At 44.5% G+C, this 20,615-nt stretch overlaps 4 protein-coding genes across 6 annotated transcripts; 2 read left to right on the top strand and 2 right to left on the bottom strand.

Annotated features, from left to right (window-relative positions):
- The first annotated feature begins 1,401 nt into the window (after window positions 1–1,401).
- On the top strand, window positions 1,402–3,778 carry LOC134181104 (vacuolar protein sorting-associated protein 37C-like). The gene is made up of 3 exons (XM_062648312.1): window positions 1,402–1,743; window positions 3,102–3,356; window positions 3,415–3,778. Exons 1-3 carry the CDS (start codon window positions 1,426–1,428, stop codon window positions 3,649–3,651), a joined length of 810 nt encoding a protein of 269 aa, XP_062504296.1. The 5' UTR covers window positions 1,402–1,425; the 3' UTR covers window positions 3,652–3,778.
- LOC134181113 (dnaJ homolog subfamily C member 30, mitochondrial-like) lies at window positions 3,662–4,391 on the bottom strand. Of its 2 annotated transcripts, none has more exons than XM_062648321.1 (2): window positions 4,355–4,374; window positions 3,662–4,306 (listed from the first exon to the last, which is right to left on the bottom strand). In XM_062648321.1, exons 1-2 carry the CDS (start codon window positions 4,367–4,369, stop codon window positions 3,734–3,736), a joined length of 588 nt encoding a protein of 195 aa, XP_062504305.1. In that variant the 5' UTR covers window positions 4,370–4,374; the 3' UTR covers window positions 3,662–3,733. The 2 variants fall into 2 exon arrangements, 1 of the variants encoding a protein (XP_062504305.1); XR_009970085.1 differs by having other exon boundaries at window positions 4,151–4,286; window positions 4,355–4,391.
- A 33-nt stretch (window positions 4,392–4,424) lies between these two features.
- LOC134181288 (probable 18S rRNA (guanine-N(7))-methyltransferase) lies at window positions 4,425–8,824 on the top strand. Of its 2 annotated transcripts, none has more exons than XM_062648538.1 (12): window positions 4,425–4,523; window positions 4,610–4,647; window positions 4,711–4,806; window positions 4,870–4,952; window positions 6,554–6,650; window positions 6,871–6,967; window positions 7,021–7,071; window positions 7,136–7,221; window positions 8,052–8,097; window positions 8,150–8,211; window positions 8,333–8,428; window positions 8,499–8,824. In XM_062648538.1, exons 1-12 carry the CDS (start codon window positions 4,482–4,484, stop codon window positions 8,551–8,553), a joined length of 849 nt encoding a protein of 282 aa, XP_062504522.1. In that variant the 5' UTR covers window positions 4,425–4,481; the 3' UTR covers window positions 8,554–8,824. The 2 variants fall into 2 exon arrangements, with proteins under 2 accessions (XP_062504522.1, XP_062504528.1); XM_062648544.1 differs by having other exon boundaries at window positions 8,336–8,428.
- A 2,172-nt stretch (window positions 8,825–10,996) lies between these two features.
- On the bottom strand, window positions 10,997–14,230 carry LOC134198504 (uncharacterized). The gene is made up of 5 exons (XM_062667918.1): window positions 13,879–14,230; window positions 13,660–13,825; window positions 13,367–13,587; window positions 11,933–13,026; window positions 10,997–11,561 (listed from the first exon to the last, which is right to left on the bottom strand). Exons 1-5 carry the CDS (start codon window positions 14,228–14,230, stop codon window positions 11,256–11,258), a joined length of 2,139 nt encoding a protein of 712 aa, XP_062523902.1. The 3' UTR covers window positions 10,997–11,255.
- Window positions 14,231–20,615: the final 6,385 nt, after the last annotated feature.

Consider the following 20,615-nt stretch of genomic DNA (forward strand, 5'->3'; position numbering starts at 1 on the left):
ATGGGAAAAGCAAAGATCACTGGGTCAGACCCATGGCTTTCACTGTTGGGTCACAGGAACACGCCAACAGCAGGAATGCAAACTAGCCCAGCACAGCGACTGATGAGTAGGAGAACCAGAACTCTTCTACCTACCACTGCAAAGCTACTGAAACCTCAGATACCAGTCGATGTTCTTCAGGAACTAGCAACACGACAAGCAAAGCAAGCCCATTACTATAACAAAACAGCAAAGGATCTGCCTCGCCTACAACCTGGTCAAGCTGTCCACATACAACCACTCAACGCCTACAACCACAAGTGGAAACCAGCAACCGTTCAGAGACAAGTAAACATCCGATCCTATGATGTCACTACAGAAGACGGACGACTTCTTCGCAGAAATAGAAAAACATCTACGAGCAGCACCAGCAACAACAAAACACAAACAACAGACAACACAGATAAAGACATCACAACAAAGCAGAATAACACCCGCAACGATCTCCAAACACACAGAAACAACGAATGTCACCCGCAGCAAACGAGTTGTGAAACAACCTGCTTACCTGAAGGATTACATTGTCTAGACTTTACTGCCAGCTTAGCTAGAACATTTTTTTGGAAAGGGGATGTAACAGGAGTAGACTACATTGCGCATGCATAGTACAAATACCACTAGTATATAAGCAGACACAGTACTTGTACACTTAGTATTGCGTGACTAGCCTAGAGAGTCAATATCATAATACACTATATTACATACACGAGTCTGGGAGGCTGAGGCTAACTAGCAGCTCTTTCAACATCAATGTAGCATCACTTCCTAAAAGATGTGATCTCAGAGGAAAAGCCAATGATAACAGCTTCTCACCACATTTCAGTGCCCCTGTTGTTGGCCAACACTACACACTACCAAACTAAAAATAGCACGTGGCAGACTAAATTTAGTGCAGAAGCCACACGACAATGTCCCACCTCTTGCATTTACTATTCGAAAATTACATGCTCTAGCAACAACGCATGCCAAAAATCAATATTTTTTCTCAACTCACTAACTGATTGACAAACCGACCAGTGCTGTCTCACCTTCTTGAACATACCTCGCCCAAAAAACCACCTCATCTCCTCTCAGTCTCTCACTTCTACCATTCATGTTTTCGATTTCCTCCAAGTTGCACCAGCGAACTCTCGTCTCAGCCGACGACATCGCATCCTTCGCTTGCCACCCGTCCACGTTCGCCTCTGCCAGAACGATAACGCGTAGGTGTGTGCTCGAACCTTCCGTGACTAGGTGCTCGACACGTAGTATGCCTACAAGCGTAACATGTACGCCGACAGCCTGCGAAACAACAGAAACGACAATTGGTAGACGATACTGTTGCATGCTTGCAAGGAATGACAGCAGACGCATCTACCTTCGCAGCAATTTCTGCAGCGTCCCTTAATGTCTCGCCTGCGTGTATTATTTTGTCGGGTGTCCACCATCCTTCAGTCGGCGCGTCATTCGTTAGTAGAAAACGTCCGTCGGAACGCTTCACCACGACAAGACACGAACTCTTACATTCCGAAGACATCCTCCGGGATATCGACTTGCGAGTGTCTCTTCGATGCCCGTATGTCGACTGACGCCATGTCGTTGCCTCCGTTTTCTCAGTGGTGTAGTAGAGCGATCAGCAATCTTCAGAACTGCTCGACGGACCAGCTGATTCACTTGACATCCGACGATAACGAGCTACAGCAATACATGGAGAGCCTACCGGAGGTAAACGATTGAAACAAGCAGTAGGTAATCTGTGGAGTCCCACAATCGGATTAGTGGGCGATAAATCGCTATCTCATTCTGTACTCTCTAGGCTAGAGTAGCTAATACGAGTGACGTCACTACGTTAATATCTACTAGTTACGCACAAAAACGTGTTTGTGCCGTGAACTCTCATTCAAGAGATAAAGTACTTTTTCGCATGCTTCACTGGGTTGTATAGCAATAGTTATTGACTAGAAAGGTTCGTCGGAAGGAACTGCCAAGTGTTGGGGCCTAGCGCACGCTAAGTACGTTACCATAACGCCACGCCTACTTTTAATTAATATGTATATATTTATTTTAATTTATATTTATTTTTAATTTATACTTATTTTAATTTATATTTATTTTTAATTTATATTTATTTTTAATTTATTTTTATTTTTAATTTATATTTATTTTTGATTTATATTTGTTTTTAATTTATATTTATTTTTAATTTATATTTAGACAAAATGTTTTTAATTTTTAATTTTGATTTTTGTGCTCTTTTTTCTTAGAGGTTACTGGCTCCCAAATTCCTAAACATTTCTTCCATACTTATGTTGCCTATATTTATATACGCTGATGCACACCAAACAAGTAATTGCTAATATATTACTTATTTAATTGGCTATACCCAAGACGGAAGTTGCCGTAAATCAAGGCCTTGCCAAACAACACTTTTCCAAAAGTGGTGGGGCCATGGCTTCAGCAGCCCCATGGGCTATGATGGGCCTGGTATTGTACATGTCTAGAGAGAGTCTAGCTTTTCTGTCTGTTACAGATGTGGTCACTTCAAGTTGTGGATTTTTGTGTTTGTGTGACATGTTGCACTTTGTGTATACGTGGTAGTACGTATAGTGAGACTATTGATATTTGGTAAGGCAATATCGATGGGTGATGTAGGAAAGTCTTCGCACTCTTTTATGCTTCTGTGATTCTCGCAAATGCCAAGCATCTCGGGTAGTACAGTGTGTGTGTGTGTGTGTGTGTGTGTGTGTGTGTGTGTGTGCACGTGTGTGTGTGTGTGTGCATGCGTGTGTGTGTGCATGCGTGTGTGCATTCGTGTGTTCGTGCGTGTGTGCATTTGTGTGTGTGTGTGTGTGTGTGTGTGTGTGTGTGTGTGTGTGTGTGTGTGTGTGTGTGTGTGTGTGTGTGTGCTCACACACACACATGCTTCATGAACAATAGGGTCAACCATATACTGATACCTAATACGTACAGCCAGTACGATTTCTCCACACGTTTAAGTCTATGGATGTTCGATCGGCAATTAGATATTCGATTTGTTGAGCAGATAAGGCAGTGGTGAACATTGCGTGTGTGTTGTGTACTAGATGCGCGACCTACAGCAACGGCATCAAGATCTCTACACCGAGGTCCAGTTGCTTGCTCAGACGAACCTGGAGAAAGAGCCAGCTCTGGAAGAGAAGAAGAGCTGTTTTGTGTCCGCGTGTGATACTCTGCGACAAGTGAAGGGCGTGTACGACAACGACAAAGCACAGCTTGAACTGTACGCACAGTCGCTGTCGCCGGAGCACAATCAGAGGGCTCTGAATGATCTTGCCATCGGAACCGAAGAAGAGACTGAGGTGCAGTCAACAGAATGAGTTGTAGCGATTTATTACTCAAACTGTTTTGTCCAAGTAGGTGATGGCACAGAGATTCTTGGATGGGAAATTCGATACCGAGAAGTTTGTTGACGAGTTCATTACGAGACGCTCAAAGTCGCACGTGCTGAGAATCAAGTCAGAAAAGATGGCGGATCTATTGGCGAGCGATGGACATCGGGCAGAGATGATGGTAGCGTACGGCGAGCCGCCGACCTTACCCGTTGCATATGCAGGACCGTCTAGTTTACCCGGTCACGACTACTGTAGACATTGACGCTTATTACTCGAATTGACACAAAGATTTATATCAATACCATACATATTTTATTCTCTGTATCGAACATGTCATATCATAATCACATAAATATCCCCAACTTTCGTCGTACATAATATAGAAACACTGCCAGTAGTGTAAAAACGGTCGTGAATATAAACCTCTGCTGTGTCCCAGCGTCGCCAAACTGCTGTCTCTCCTCCCGAAATTTTTTCTCTTTGGCCACTCGGTCCTTGTGCTTCTTCACCCCTTCGTAGTGCGACTTGTAGAAAAGGTCGAAGTCTTGGGCTGCCGTTTGGGCTCGCTTTCTATCTTCTGTTGAGTAGACGCCGTGTCGTCCGTGTTCTCTGAACATTCTTCTGTCGTATTTGCGTCTCGTTTCGTAATTCCCTAATACAGAATAGGCCTCTGTAACGTTAGTAAAGTTTGTGTGCGCCTCCTCTTCATTTCCTTTGTTCTTATCGGGATGCCACTTCAAACTTTGACTCAAATACGCCTCTTTAACTTGAAACTGTGTGGCCTTAGGGCTTATTCCCAGAATCTGGTAGTAATCCTTTCTTCTGGTTTCTCGACTCCCCGAAAGAGGCCTCGCCAAGCAGACTCTCTCCACAATAGATGGTCGTCGTAAAAATAGTCTATAATAATTCGACGAGACCTGAGACGTACATTGTGAAGAGACCAGAGATAACAATGGTAGGCCTACCCGAAGACACGCCATGTTGGACGTAGGCGTGGTTAGTTATCCATATTGATATCAACAAGATTTCCACACGTGGTTGTCCACGTGTTTGTTTAGTCTGGAGTCGTGTCGCGAGTTGTAGGTCTTACTCATGTCGTCTAGTCGTCCGGAACATCGTGGTCCCCCAGAACTGGTTGGTGAACAATAAAATCCTGCCTTTTTACGTCATCGATTTTTGTGCACGAGCACAATTTATTATCACGGATTTTACTTGATTAGTTTTATAACGAAGATGAGGCAAAGAAGTACACGAACAAGTACTACGTGTCTTGTCTTATCTGAACTGACGTTTATGTGTCTGTTTCTGTGTTTGTCCGTAGCTCCCGTATAATTGAGGTTCAGTCTCAGATGTCTGAGCGAGCTGTCGAACTATTAGCGCTTCCGGAGGATAGGCCGGCATTCATTCTTGATGTCGGGTATGGGTGGCAATAGAAATGAATTTATAAATTTTATGCCATCATTGTGGCGATTATTTGTAGATGTGGATCTGGTTTGAGTGGTGAGACTATTACCGATCAGGGACACTACTGGGTGGGACTTGATATCAGTCGACCGATGCTGGGTGAGACTATGGAGTGTTGTTGGATTTCAGGCCCATAGACTGGGGGTTCGGGCGGGGTTCGGACGAATCACCTCGTTAGCTGTGAAGGTCTGCTTTCGATCCAAAGTTGCTTGTTCTATCTTGGACTCTTTCACATCTAAGCCCTGTCCACACTAGACCAGAATGACGTGATCAAATCGCGATCCTGCTGATTGCCATCCGATTGCTATTCGATCGGGCTAGTGAGCATCCACACTGCACTTTGAAAACGATACCTCCACCTCATTTTGGTGTCACGTGACTGATGACCGATGTGTACATGTGGGTTCTTTGCTTGTGGAAAGCGTTGCTACAGCGACGTAATGTGAACGAGAACAAAGATGAGTTAAGGAGGGTTAGATGTTCCGACTGCATGTGTAGCGTACGTGGAGGTAACACCCACTATTTCTAATTGGATTCAACCGATCGCGATCGGATCGCAACCGAAACTACCTCCCAATGTGGATTGGATTTATCACTATCCAGTTGCCAGTGTGGACAGGGCTCTACTGTGATGCAGAAATGGATTTAGGCAAATTAATTAAGTGGACTGCTTTGCTCATCATTCTTGCTACAGCTAGAATTGATCTCTTGCACTAAGTTTAGCTTTGCTTTTGACTTGATCAAAGTTGCTGATCTATATTTTTGAAAACCGTAGAGCATGTATACATTAATGTTTTTGTTAAACAATCACGTGATGGATTTGTGACGTCATTGGTCCATTTTAATGTATTGTGCACCACCCACTTTTAATTAATGTTAGGCTTCGGGCATGGATTTTCTTATGTAACAAACTGGAACACATTGTCATCATAGATGTGGCCGAGTTCGTGCAAATCTTCACTATCTACTTCTACTAGGCTTCGATTGTGTTATGTCTATGATGCATACATTGCACGTATTAAGTGTTTTGGTAGTTAGCGTTGATAGTAATCAGGGCCGGCGGAGCAGGGTGGGCCAGGTGGGCCATGGTCTATATCCAACTTTGAATTTGTTGACTTCTGCCAACTTCCAAAAAATTGGTTCAAGTGATTAAATAAATTAGCTATTATTTTTACTTTCACTGTGGGTGGGGCTTGACGACACAAGACCTGGCCCACTCAACATTTGGAGTGCTTCGCTAATTCTGTTAAGTTGGTAGAAAGTAAATACTAAGGTGGGTGTAGAGGATGCTGAGCAGGAAAGGTGTGAAGGTATTTGAAAACGAATGTCTAGTGAAAAAACATTGTCTGCTTAAGTAGTTGTCGTCCGTTCGAAACTTGCAACTGCAACCTTATAAACACATGCAATTTCTGTCTGCAAATTTATCATCGAACTAATTTTAGTCAGAGAACTCATCAACGAACAACATAAGTAAATACAATGGACAGCAGGAACAGCCTTCATAGCTTAGTACTCTTCGTGCAGCAGCATTTGCTACACTCTGCCTTATTAACTCTGTAGCACTGGATTTTAAAATCCACTTTGTACTCGTACCATACTATTCATAGTATTTACTCACAATCCTTGCTTTTGTTCATTCACTGTGTTGTTTTGGGGTATGTAATCGTCACAGACTAATTGTGTGTCCGTATTTATTGCAGGGGCAGCACTGGAACGAGAGGTAGAAGGTGATTTGTTTTTGGCTGATATGGGGCAAGGTGTGTTCTTTAAACCGGGAACATTTGATGGCGTGATCAGGTAGGAAAGACAAACATAGGCACTTCATCTATATTTTAGTCATGCATAGCAAGTGTAAATGAAACGCTAGGGTGCAGTAGTGCAGACCAGTCACGTGACATACAACCAACTTGACCACACGCTCTGCCTACTGCGTAACACGTGACCAAATAAACAATGAAACTATTTATTTAGTCATGTAAATGTCTTGACTGTCGGGTGACTAGACTATTGTTTCTAGTGTGTCTGCTCTTCAATGGTTGTGCAATGCAGACAAAAAGTCACACAACCCAGCCAGACGACTGTATCATTTTTTCAGCACTCTTTATTCTTCTATGGTATAAAACAGTATAAATTGTGTTGGTTATTTTTTTGAATTTCTTGCATACAGGCAAGAGGGGCTAGAGCAGTGTTTCAGTTTTATCCCGAAAATCCGGCTCAGGTGAGTTACGTGGATTAGACGTGGTAGAGTTACCATACTCAGGGTTATTAACCGAACATTATAGATGGAATTGATCACAACTCAAGCAATGAGAGCTGGTTTCACTGGTGGTGTCGTCATTGACTTTCCTAATAGCTCGAGAGCTAAGAAGTCAGTAAGTATTGGGTGTTCTAGTTGACAATTGTTGCACTCAGTTGTACGGCTGAGAGCTACTAGTGTGTGTGTGTGTGTGTGTGTGTGTGTGTGTGTGTGTGTGTGTGTGTGTGTGTGTGTGTGTGTGTGTGTGTGTGTGTGTGTGTCTCACTGTGTGTGTGTGTGTCTGTGTGTGTCTGTGTGTGTGTGTGTGTGTGTGTGTGTGTGTGTGTGTGTGTGTCATTGTTTGCACTTAGTAAATACTGAACGTTTAGCAACTTAGATTGCGTGTATAATTTACTATTACCTATAGGTGTGTATATCAACAGTAGCAACTACCATACAGTAACTTAATTAAAAGAAATTATGGAAACTTTGCAGCAATTAAACACTTAGCATGTTTAATTTTGGTATGTTGGCCATTAATGGCATTTTTGACAAGTGAATATTATTGCTCAAGACATGTACTGGACGACTCGCCACGCTTCTGCGCATGCGCTTATTGTCACAAGAGCGGATGGCGCCAATTATCCAAGTGTTGCAAATAACGCACAGTTGCTATGTCAACAACACAACACAAGCTGTCTAGCTAGTACACTGTACATGTCTTGGCATGTGGTGTCTAGTGATGTCCACGTGACCTTGTGTCACCAATGCACCATTTTCATTGTACACCTACTACAGTATGTTAGTAGCTAGGAGCCAAGGGTTAGCACTATAGTGCTTCTTCGTTTACAGTTAATGTTGATGCTGTATCTAGTCTGTATATTACCTAACAACTATGGCAGATATTGACTTGATGCACATGTGATATCTGTAGCTTACTGCTTTAAAACATGTGGTTATAGATTCTTTCTTTGTCTTTTTGCTGGTGTGGCTGCCAAGCTCCCGAAGGTGCAACTTCCAGTTTTGCTGAGGAGTAAGTAGATTGAATTTTGTGTTCTAGGGACTTGGCACAGAAGCTTCTGACGCTCGTAGAATAGACTCTGCGATGTTTACAGATGACAGGTCAGGGACTGTACACACACACACACACACACACACACACACACACACACACACACACACACACACACACACACACACACTACTTGGTAGGTATTGAACTTAGTCGCTCACGTGGTTACAGAAGGAAAGGGAAGCAAAGGAATCGACATCGTGTCCCAATGAAGAGCCGCCAGTGGATTATGGAAAAGAAAGAGAGACGTCGTCGACAAGGCCGAGGGTTAGGTTTACATTGCACGTGTTGGCAGTGCTCACTATTTTGACTAACACTGCGGTTGCACTTGGCACAGAGAAGTACGAGCTGATAGCAAGTACACGGGCAGGAAAAGAAGACCCGCCTTTTGACCATCGACCTAAGAAAAAATTGTTTGAATATTAACGTATTAATTAATGAACGAAAGAACGGATTACACTGAAATATTTTGCGGAACCGGTCGACTATAAAAATGATGTAACATTTCCCTATTTGTTGATGCCGTTTACGCATGCCCACGTAGCAGGCATTCGACTTAATTAATTATTGGTTGGTACAATGACAGAAGGAGAGCACTAATATTTTTGAACAGTTGTAGTAAAGGAAGACTATCGAAATTGATTAATCTATTAAATTGGGTCACTTTCAGTCTGTCTCAGCTTGACTGTTTCAAATTCCGCATAGAAAGATTTAGCACAATCACAAGTTGTATGAAGAAGCACTAAAGCAGGGACGTAGCGTGACCTCTAGGAAAGGTGGAGTTTAATGAAACTTCACAATGTTACGAACACGCCCACTTTTATGGACACGCCCATTTTTATTGGCTTGACTGGTACGATAGACTCAGTGGCAGATCTAGAGTGGTAAAAGGGTGGTGTATATACTATCTAGAGCTTTGGTCCTCACACATATTTACAATCCACAGTTTTTGTGACCACGCCTACAAATGATGGGGTCTAGCGCATGCCACGCTAAGCCCCTGACTAAAGTGCTAAAACCTCAACTGCTAACTTGGTTCAAAGCGTTCGTTCACTTTGAATCTAATTAGTCAGAGCCAGACCACTACCTCTACGGAGACGAACTCGTGCAAGCAGTATTAGCTTTAGAGAACCTTTACAGAAGGTGCGCCAGAACTGGTAGTCTCTAGAAGAGCGTGAGAAAGAGGCTGGATACAGTGACTTTCAGGCACGTGGGATTGTCGACATCCGATAGCTATTGGATACCTCTTGACAGCATGCAAAGACATCCTCACATCGACTGGCACGCTCACCAGCGATAACAATGAGCGCATGCGCTGCATTCCAATTGTCCGGTTGTTCGCAGGCAACCCTTCTCGGATTAATAAAATGTCGAGTTACGGTCTTACAAGTGTACATACAGATGTTTCAGACGAATGGACATGCCGACGTGCAGCATGCAGGCGCGGATCCAGGATTTGTGAAAAGGGGGTTGCAGGTTTCGATAGACCACGCCTACTTCAATCAACGCATTTGTAGTGTTAGGTGTGCGAATGGCCCAGTCTTCTTAGAGCTAAGCTAAAGCAAATGGCAACAACTATGGCAAGACATCTCTAGCAATGTGTCATGTTCTAGACTCCCTAACCATCAACTGTTGACAGAATTTACCTGCATCATGCCCATACTACTGCTAAATAAACGTTAAGTAAATTACGGTGCAGTTATGTCTCTTTCAAACAAAGACGGTAGGAACAACCTCCGTGGATGATTTTGTACAAACTTCGTCTGCTGCTACCCGCTCTTTGTAATGCATGGCGATAACTGATAGGTCTGCAAGACGCTCCTCTGCCATGGTAGACCTTGCATTAGTCTTCAGTCTCATCAGTAGAGAAAATGACCTCTCTGCTTCTGCACTTGTCATCGGCAGTGTACATGCTATCAATAGCAGAAGATGGACATTCGGGTACAACCGAGAGTCACAGGCTCCCAAGGCCAGGAGAAGGTTGTTGGGTATGGCCTTCTTGCACTCGTGCCCTCTTTTCCTTGCTTCTTGCATTTCCTGGTAGTTGCTTTGCCATACTGACTGCCACCTTCTCACTTCACCTCGTAGAGACTTTCGGATCGGCTGGCCAGTGCAACATTCCATCTACGCTTTCCATTGGGTCAACGTCAGAGCGAACCAGAAGGGTAGGCACTAGATACAACAATGCTTGGACATTATCTTGCTCACCATTAGATCGTTCGCGCATCTGAAGAAGCGGGGAGTCTAGGAAGGGTATCGCAACGGATAGGTGTAGTGCTCAATCGGTGTAGTGCTCCGGTTTCGCTGTAAGTTCGCTTTTCTTGGAACAGATTCAACAGATCCAATACTGTCGCAGAATGTCTTGATCCCAAAGTCAAAGAGGTTGTCTATATCCTACCTTGTTGCCTCAATTCTTTCAGTTACGTAGCGAACCATTAGTGAGTGAACCATTCCGTATGCAACAAAGATATCCTGGTCACGAGTCTGGAGTTTCGCTGCCAGATCTCTCACTCACTTCGTCATGAATCTGCGTAGTTATTTTAGATACTGGAAATGAGCACAATGCGGCTTCAAGACCTTGTGCTTTAACTCTGAGGCTAACAAAAGGGCGGTTGAACCCCCCCCCCCCACACACACACACACACAACCCCTACCCTAGATCCGCCACTAAGCATGGCGTTGTTAGATGTAAAGCTGCGCGTGTAGACGCGTACTACTCGCTGTGCCCGTTCTTTGTGCACACTTCGACATTCACTTTACTGTGTCGCTATCCGCAATTGCAACGAAGGTATCATAGTCGCACATCTACCAACTCTAGCCGACACCACACCAAGCTACAGTATTTCTACACCCAGTAGTACTGCAATTCGAGAGCTACGTACTCACTTACTTCAAGCAGATAAACGCTGTCACCACAACTATATAGCCGTGCTATACAATACCCATCTATCTATGATATACCAATAAATCCTATCTATAGATAGATAGATATAAATATATCTATCTATATCAATAAACCTATCTAAGTCCGCATCTATATCTATCTATCCATCTACCAAACTTCTACCCGACTTTGCAGTTTTGCGGTTTTTAGTTAGTGCCGACGGCTGCACTGAGCGCAGAGAACCTCCCTGTTACCAGTAAACGGAGGACTCGGCAACGAGCCTATTTCTGTTTCAGCTGGATACAGGAGTCCTTGATTGTTGTCTGTGTTTCCATTAGGATGCGGATACGCTGTAGGCGAATGATCCACGCATATATGTTGACCCTTACGATGCGTATAGTGGTGGGAGAATACAAAACCCCAGTACTCCACTTCAAAATCAGCTGGACACACCTTATCGCCATACAAAGTAAACGTCGAAATCGCCTTCCTATTCATGCACACAGCACACGGCACCTATAGACAAATTGAATATGTATAGGTTACAGTACGATTACATTGCTTTTACCAGCGTGAGAGGTGGGGTTATTGCCAGTTTATAACCCCGCCCCTCACGCTGGTAACAGTCATATAGAGCACGCTAATCATAGATAAATTTATGCCATGGTCACGTGATGTGTAAGTATAAATGCGAGTGCCATGATAACCGGAAGTAACTTACTGCACAATGCCCTGCAATAAGTCATATGTATACACCACCTAAATACTGGTCACACATCACGTGACCATGGTGTGTGTATATATATATATATATATATATATATATATATATATATATATATATATATATATATGAATAGTATTACAACTGAACACCCGATTAGCACCTCGTGATTCTCAATTCTTCTCATGTTCATGTCTTGCCCCAAGAAATTGCCTTGCCATACGTACTCGTAGCCGTACAATAAAGCTCCGTTCTGGCTGCCCTCCCTGTAGTGACCGTACGACGGTAACTCTGGCATACAGAGCACACCAACTCCGCCACCATAGTAGTTGTGACGACCTCCAGCAGCAAAGCCATGGTACACGAGAGTGTGGTCAGATGACGGGCAATCTTCTCGTGCCCAGCGAATATACGTCGCCGAGTTGTACGTGCCCGAACTCGTAGGATCGTCTGGAATGCAGACAGAACAAGACAATTCCCGATCTTGTATATACTGTCCTTCCTTGCTGCGACACCAAATGCTGCCGCACTCGATCTCTGTCGTGTACCAACGAGCTTCCGTACCCGCCTGACTTGCTAGCGACTCCGGCATCTCGTCCACGCACACCCACGAACTTCTACGGTTGGAACTATAATATTCGGCCATTAAATACCCCGTATATTCGATCGACCACCCGGTCGGGCAGTCGTTCCTTCCCGGATGCAGCACGTTGGCATCCGCCGGAGTGAAACAGACAGCACAAGGTGCGGTGCGATGGTAAACAGCGTCGAAGCTCGGTGACATTCCACTTGACTCGTAGGCGACTCCATAGATGAGCGCACCGTTTTGATCGCTATCCGAGTAGCTCAGATACGTCGGCTCGTTACTCAAACACAAATCGTTTGCGCCGGACCCCGTATGACTGTAATAGTCATGAGCTGCATAACCTTCATACAGCAATTGCGTCCGAGACGGACAGCTTCTTCTCCCCCAGCGTGTGTATACGGATCCGGTCGTATTATCTGCGGGACTAGAGCACACTGAACACACTATCTCTCTGTTTTGCGTGTAGACCGAGCACGGGATGTTTCCGCACTCGACTTCGCACGGATACAAATACCCGCCACTGCCTCCTGAACCGAGCGATGTGTCAGGAAGTTCGTCGACACACACATATTCGTTACTGTAATGAGTCTGGCCCGACAATTGGTAATGATGGTTGGCCATTATATATCCCCGATACTCCAACTGCCATCCAGACGGACACAGATACGTACCTATTAGACAAAGAACATATAGGAACTCGAACAAGCCAAAATTGCCGATGCATGTGTTATGCGCGCAAAGCGTGGATATGGACCAACCGTGGATTTCTAGTTCTCGGGTAATTTGAGAGGCTAGGGTCAGGATCAGGGTTAGGGTCAGGGTTAAGGTCAGGGTCAGGGTCAAGGTCAGGGTCAGGGTCAGGGTTAGGGTCAGGTTTAGGGTCAGGGTCAGGGTCAGGTATTCATGGTTGTATTGGTGATCCATGGTTTGTACAGGCAATCCATGGACTGTACCAGGCAATCCATGTATTGTCCAAATCTGCGCTTTGCGCACAACACATGCACTTCCTACCGTGTACGACGTGCGCGGCGGTGCTTCGAGATTCGCATACGGAGCACGACACTTTGTAGCCGTGCACACGATTCAGCGCACTGACTCCGTAACCGCTCGTTTGAAACGTAGTGCCGTACAGCAGCGCTCCATCCTGATTAGTGTCCGTAGCAGCAAACGAATGACCCGGTCGCGATAGACAGAGGGCATTATAGCCCGAGCCTCTGTGTGTATAGTAAGACCTATATATACAGAATGCGGAGAGACAGTAGTATGTAGGTTTATCCACATATCATGCTGTTTATAGGCCTTACGTTGCCATGTAGCCGTCGTAGAGCTTTCTCGATCCGGATGGGCAATCTTGACGTCCCCAGCGAGTGAAAACCGCCTTGCGAATGCAGCTTCTTCCGTCGCCCTCGCACACACCGCACCGGTCGACTGTCTTGTTTCCATTAAGCGTGCCTGCACAATCCCTTAGCGCTAAGCAAAAACTCATTAATATCAATTCAATGAAAACAAAACTGAGGACGTACGTGTTGACGGGATACAGTCGCCACTCGAGTTTGCAGTCTTTCCTGCAGGACAACGAGACACGCATCGGCTGTCGTTCTTGACGTGAAGGCAATCGACGCAAGCGAAGGGACCGGCGTCCGTGCATCCGACGCACTCGGGATCGCACGGTCGGCAGAGCTTCGACGAGTCGGCGTACTGATTCGTCGGACATTCGGAGACGCAATCTTGTCCGTCGACGTAGAGCGGGCACGTCGACCGATAGCTGCACTGAGCGCACTGCACTTCGCGACCTCCTGTGTAAGGCGGACAAGGAAGAGTACTACATCCCAATTCCATCGGATGCAATCTACCCTCGTTAGGATTTGTTGCCATACTACGAGCGTACTGCTGAGGCCCGTCGTCGATACAAATAAAATTTGTTCTTCTGTAGGAGGAAGTGTAATAACTTGCAAATCCAAACCCGATGTAGTCGGCTAGGTAGCTTTCCGGGCAGTGATGCTTGCCAAAAAGAGTAAAGGTTGACGAGATTGCCCTGATTTCGCAAACGGAACAGGACATCTACAAACGAACACATTAGCACTCGTATACATTATCAAGGTGTAATGCCAAATTGGGTCTGGGCCCGGATATAGCCCGGGAAACTAGGTTTAGGGGTAAGTTAGGGTAAGATCAGGGTCAGGGTCAGAGTCAGGATTAGCGTCGAGTCAGGGTTAGGACATTAGGATTAGGGTTATTAGGTGTCTATAGATCTATTCAGTGTAACATGGATTGGGACGTATCGTATTTCTTCGATTAAACTCCGCAGTTAAGAGTACAGATAAAACATAAACGCCACCCTCGAATAAACGCCACACTTTAATGAATTCCAATATATCTAACTCGAAGTTTGAAGGAAAAACTATACGACTTTCTTCGGAGGCATATACATGAGGCAAACGTTTCTTTAGACTATGACGTTTCAAAGTGTGAAACGGGTATGTACACTAGCTGTACCAGTATGGTAAGTGTTGTTCTCTTGAAAAGACACACTCCTAAAGCACGGACAGAGAGCGTTTAACAAATAAACGCCGCAGTTGGTACCCTAGCCAAAAATAGACGCCGCAGCGTCTAATGGAAGAAATACGGTATTCCGTATGTCGATGCAGGCCGGACTGCATGCGGCCTTGAACCAAATTTTTGTTTCCCATATCAGTTCGCGGACCCAATTCGGCACGACATCGGAGGAAACACTTTATATACCAATCTATCTTGCATAGACGTATATTCGGGGCTTTGCAGATCGTCGGCGTGGTACTCGACACCGTAGAGTAGAGCTCCGCCTTGATTGATGTCGCTTCTTTCGGCGTAGGTCGCGTCTCTTCGCATACACAAAACGCTAGCTCCACTGCCGGTGTGACTGTAATACGCGCCGCCTGCAAAGCCATCGTACACGCCAACACTGCCGGTTGGACAATCGGATCTGCCCCAGCGAACAAACACGGAGCTCTTGCGCTTGGTGTCCGGAGTACACACGGCACACGTTAATTCCCTCTGTTGCACGTAAGAATTCTCTTCTTCGGTATAGCACGGTATTCCTCCACAACGAATTTCCGTAGGATACCAGTACGCATATCCGTTGCTCGGTGCTGTGCCGACCTCAGCGTTCTGATCAAGACAAACCCAATCGTTCTTCACAAACGAAGAGTCGCCGGCAAACAAGTATCCTTCATATTCAGCCGTCCAGCCGTCCGGGCACACATCACTACCCGGAGTCATGACGTAGGCGTCTCTGTCGGGAACAAAGCAAGCTGAACAAGGAATAGACCTGTTGCCTAGTCGACTCTCAAATTGATGCATGTTTCCTTTTCCTCTGTATCTCGCCCCGGAGATCCTCGCACCGTCTTGCCTCGAGTCGCTGTAGACAATCCCGGTCCAGTCGGGAGTGTCGGTCAGACACAAGGGGTTAGAACCGCTACCGGCGTTGTCGTGGCGACTTGAGACGGACTGACCCGAATACAGTGTCGTTCTTTCGCGAGGACAGTCCTTTCTGCCCCAGTGGTAGTAAACGGCACCGGACTCGTTCTGTGGCGGAATACAGACGGCACAGGCGATCTCACGATGTTGGACATGAGGCGGACAACTGATGCCTTCACAGTATACTTCAGTCAGGTACCACCTATTACAATAAGGTCAAATGAACACGAAGATAACGTGGTCTCAAAGCCTGAATATAACCTGCCCTGATTATGACCACTTGCGCTATCTCTTACTTCCATGTTTGCATCCACACAAACGTATTCACCTTTATATGAACTAAAATAATTGGCCATCACGTACCCGTAGTACTCGAGTGTCCAAGATTCGGGGCATTTTGTAGATCCTGCCATAATCACAACAGACTCATTGTAGCAATTATACAGTTGACATCAGGACAGCACTAACCAGTCACTTGCAGCACGGATCCTCGAGCAGCTTCACACACTGCACACGGGATTGCCTTGTTTGCAACAGATCTCACGTAAGAGGAAGCTGCACTACCGGTCTCATATTCTGCTCCATACGTAAGAGCTGATAAGGTAAATTTATCATACTGAGGAAAGCCAAATCCGGGATCCAGTGGTAAGCACAGACGATTGAAACCTCCACCAGTATGTCCATAATGAGAGCTAGTACGTATACAACACATTGTTTACACGCTGTACTGACTTACGAAATTAAACCAATTAACACTTACAGACAGCAATAAACAAACAAAAACAGTAAGTCAGGCTAACAGAAACAAGCAATCAAACTAACAGACAGACAGAAAATTGTTTTATCTTTAATTAAAAGATACAAGTAAATCTTCAAAAGTAAACAAATCCATATCAGTCCATTACTCTGTTCATCAACTCAGACCTAATGGATTAAAAACTGAACAGACACACGTCTAGACAGACGGACGTCCAGGCAGGCAAGCAAGCAAACAGACAGAAAGACAGAAAAACAGACAGGTGTCAGTTCGTTGTTAAATGAATACTAGTAGTCTCTTGTGACCTTTTAGGAGAGTCACATACTCTGGACTATATCCGGGAAACTTTATCTGAGAGAAATATATTATCTTTGACTGACATGCAAAAAGACAAACACACAGACAGACAGATGGAAGCCGTCTGCTACAACTTGAAAGCATATTGGTTATCGTTTAGAGGGATAGATAGAAACTATGTCCCTCTAAACTTCAACTTCTCCATTACACAGTATAATTGTTGCGTTTAGAAACTCTCAAATCACGTAACTACCTTTATTGGCTACAGCATGATTCGTTGTTTGTTTGTTTGTTTTTGTGTATGTGCGTTCGTGCTTTTGAGCGTGTGTAAGTATTTCACAGACAGACAACAGACACAGCAGACGGGCTAGCCGACAAAGAGAGAACAGATATCGATTACTGGTATAGTAATTAGTATAATAGTAGATGTACTTTACATTGCGTGTACACAGAATAGAAAGCGATGTGTACTATTCAAAGTCCTTAGAAGATGGTGCACTAAAAATCTCTTCTGTTCAGTGTAAGTCAAAATATAGACAGGCAGAGAGACTTGCAAACAAAATGTGCAGACTGTTTCACAACATACAGCAAAGTCACGAAGTGAATGCCACTGTCCAGCCTTTGCTTGAGAAAGTCAGTGTCTTAGCTTCTCGTGCAAAATGCTGGCTAGTGCAAACGGCAGTATGCCAAAAACATGCAAACATTTACGCACCTGGCAGCAGATCCCTCGTACAGTTTCTTGGCTCCGTCTGGACACGACGTTCGCCCCCATCTTGTGTAAACCGCTTTAGTGTTACAACTTGTTCCATTGCCTCCACAAACACCACAGCGATCTCTTGTCTTTGTACCATCGACCACACCATCACAATCCATCGGATCTACAACAGACACAACCGTGCAGTAGAACCTAGAGACCAGAAGCTGCCCTTCATAGACTTACAAGTCTCATTCACACAGACACGACGGCCGTCTGGCACAGTACCATTAGGACACCTGCTGACACATTTTCCGCTAGCGTTGAAGTTCAAGCAATTGAGACAGTCGGTTGACTCGGCACCGTTGCAGCCATCAGAGTCACATTGATGATGACACTCCGTACATCGCTTCTCACCACTTGCGTATTTGCCTGGCGGACAGGCCGAAACGCACTCGTTCTCATTCAAGTAACCATCGCATAAGTCGACAAGTGCACTACATTGTGCACACAACACTTCGCGATTACCAGTGAACGGAGGACAAGGCAGAGTACCACACTACACATTAATACGCACCTTCACAAAATCTGATCAAATCTTAGGGCACAAAACAATTACCTGATAAGAAATGGGATAGAGACGACCGTGATCATCGTTATCGTTGCCCTTTCCGTTGTCGTACGTGTCCGGTTGACGATCAATACAAACAAACTCACTCTTCCGATGCGAGCTATCGTGATGACTCGAGAAAACGTATCCTCGATAATCTGGACGATAACCGGTAGGGCAAACGTCTCTACCGAACGACATGAACGTCGACAATGCACCGACGTTCTCGCACACTGCACACGGAATCTGCAACCACATAGTCAAACAAATGCAAACAAACACAAAATACAATAAATTACGAGCATTTTACGTTAACCTCATAGTTATTGACTGATGTATAAGCTGAACTTCGAAGAGCACCGCTCCCTGTTTCGTATTCATAGCCATACAACAAAGCACCATCGTTATTATGGTCGGAGTGATCAGCGTAGGTTGCATTGCGTGTCAAGCACAAAACGTTTGCGCCGCTGCCATAATTATCTTTGTAAGAGCCCGCCACGAACCCGTTTCTCACCAGCAAAGAGCCTGTCGGACAATCGTTCCGTCCGTAACGAGTGTAGACGGCCGTCCGCCGCAATGTCGCCGGTGAGCAAACGGCGCACGTCACTTCACGATCTTGAACATAAGCATTCGGTTTAGTGCGCGAACACGGAATGGCACCACACTCTATCTCAGTAGGATACCAATATACTTGGTTCGATCCCGACGTTGAAACTTCGAGCGCTTCGGGCTGGGAATCAACACACACCCAGTTGGACTTATGATGTGTGTAGTAAGACGCCATCAGATATCCCCAATATTCAAGCTTCCAATCGGGCGGACAAAAGTTCTCTCCGGGAACCATCATGTGAGACCCCTTGTTGGAAATCATACACACCGAACACGGTATTCGTTTACCGGTTACAGAACGAAAAGCGAGCACTTGCGAATTCCATGCATACTGAGCTCCGTACAGTCCGGATCCAGCGTTGTTACTATCACTATATGAGAGATAGAGAGGACTGATGGCAACACAGAGAGGATTCGCTCCTGATCCTGAATTAGGAGAAGCAGCCGCTCGACCTTGGTAAACTAAATGGTTTTCAGCAAGACAACTGGTACGACCCCATCTGAAAAAGGTAAACCTCAAGTTACGTCAGGCTGTCTAGTAAACAATTAGAATAGTATACAACCGAGTATAGATTGTTCCTGTCGACATATTAGCAGACGGTGAGCAAACAACGCAAGCAACCTAACCATACCGCTTTAAGTAGAGACATATAGGTTCGCTTACAAACTTAGCAGCCTCACCTCTCTGTCTTGCACGTAGGAAGGACAGGGCAAGGTACCGCATTCTATCTCCGTTGGATACCAAGCGTCTTGATTATTATTCACGCCCCCTTGGCCGGTCGTGGCATGTCGATCCACACACACATATTCTCCCTTGTACTTGTTGTGCAAATTAGCCATAACGTAGCCCGTATACTCAACCGTCCAATCGGATGAAGGACACACATAAGTCCCTGGTGTTCACGTGACAGAAAGAATAAATAGAATAAACAAACAAACAAACCAACAAACAAGCAAACAAACAACAAACCAACCAACAAACAAGCAAAAAAACAAGCAAACAAACATCAAACAAAACAACAAACAAACAAACAAACAACAAACCAATAAACTAACCAACAAACAAGCAAACAAACCAATAAACAAACAAGCAAACAAAAAACAAGCAACCAAACAAACACAAGCAAACAAACAAGCAAACCAACCAACAAACAAACAAGCAAAAAACAAACCAACAAACAAGCAAACAAACAAACCAACAAACAAGCAAACAAACAACAAACCAACCAACAAACAAGCAAACAAACAAACAACAAACAAAACCACAAACAAACAAACAACAAACCAATAAGATAACAAACAAACAAGCAAACAAACCAATAAACAAACATTAAACAAACAAACAACCAAACAAACCAATAAACAAACATTAAACAAACAAACAAGCAAACAAACCAATAAACAAACATCTAACAAACAAACAAGCAAACAAACCAATAAACAAACAAGCAAACAAACAAAGAAGCAAGCAAACAAACACAAGCAAAGAAACAAGCAAACAAACCAACAAACAAGCAAACAAACTAACAAACAAACCAACTAACAAACAAACCAACAAACAAACAAGCACACAAACAAACCAACTAACAAAGCAAACAAACAATCATCAAACAAAACAAACAAACAACAAACCAATAAACTAACCAACAAACAAGCAAACAAACAAGCAAGCAAACAAACACAAGCAAGTAAACAAACAAACACAAGCAAGCTAACAAACAACAAACAAAACAACAAACAAACAACAAACCAATAAACTAACCAACAAACAAGCAAACAAACCAATAAACAAACAAGCAAACAAACAAGCAAGCAAACAAACACAAGCAAACAAACA

Source organism: Corticium candelabrum, chromosome 1 (genome assembly GCF_963422355.1).
Source record: "Corticium candelabrum chromosome 1, ooCorCand1.1, whole genome shotgun sequence".
In the NCBI taxonomy this organism is placed as follows: Eukaryota; Metazoa; Porifera; class Homoscleromorpha; order Homosclerophorida; family Plakinidae; genus Corticium; species Corticium candelabrum.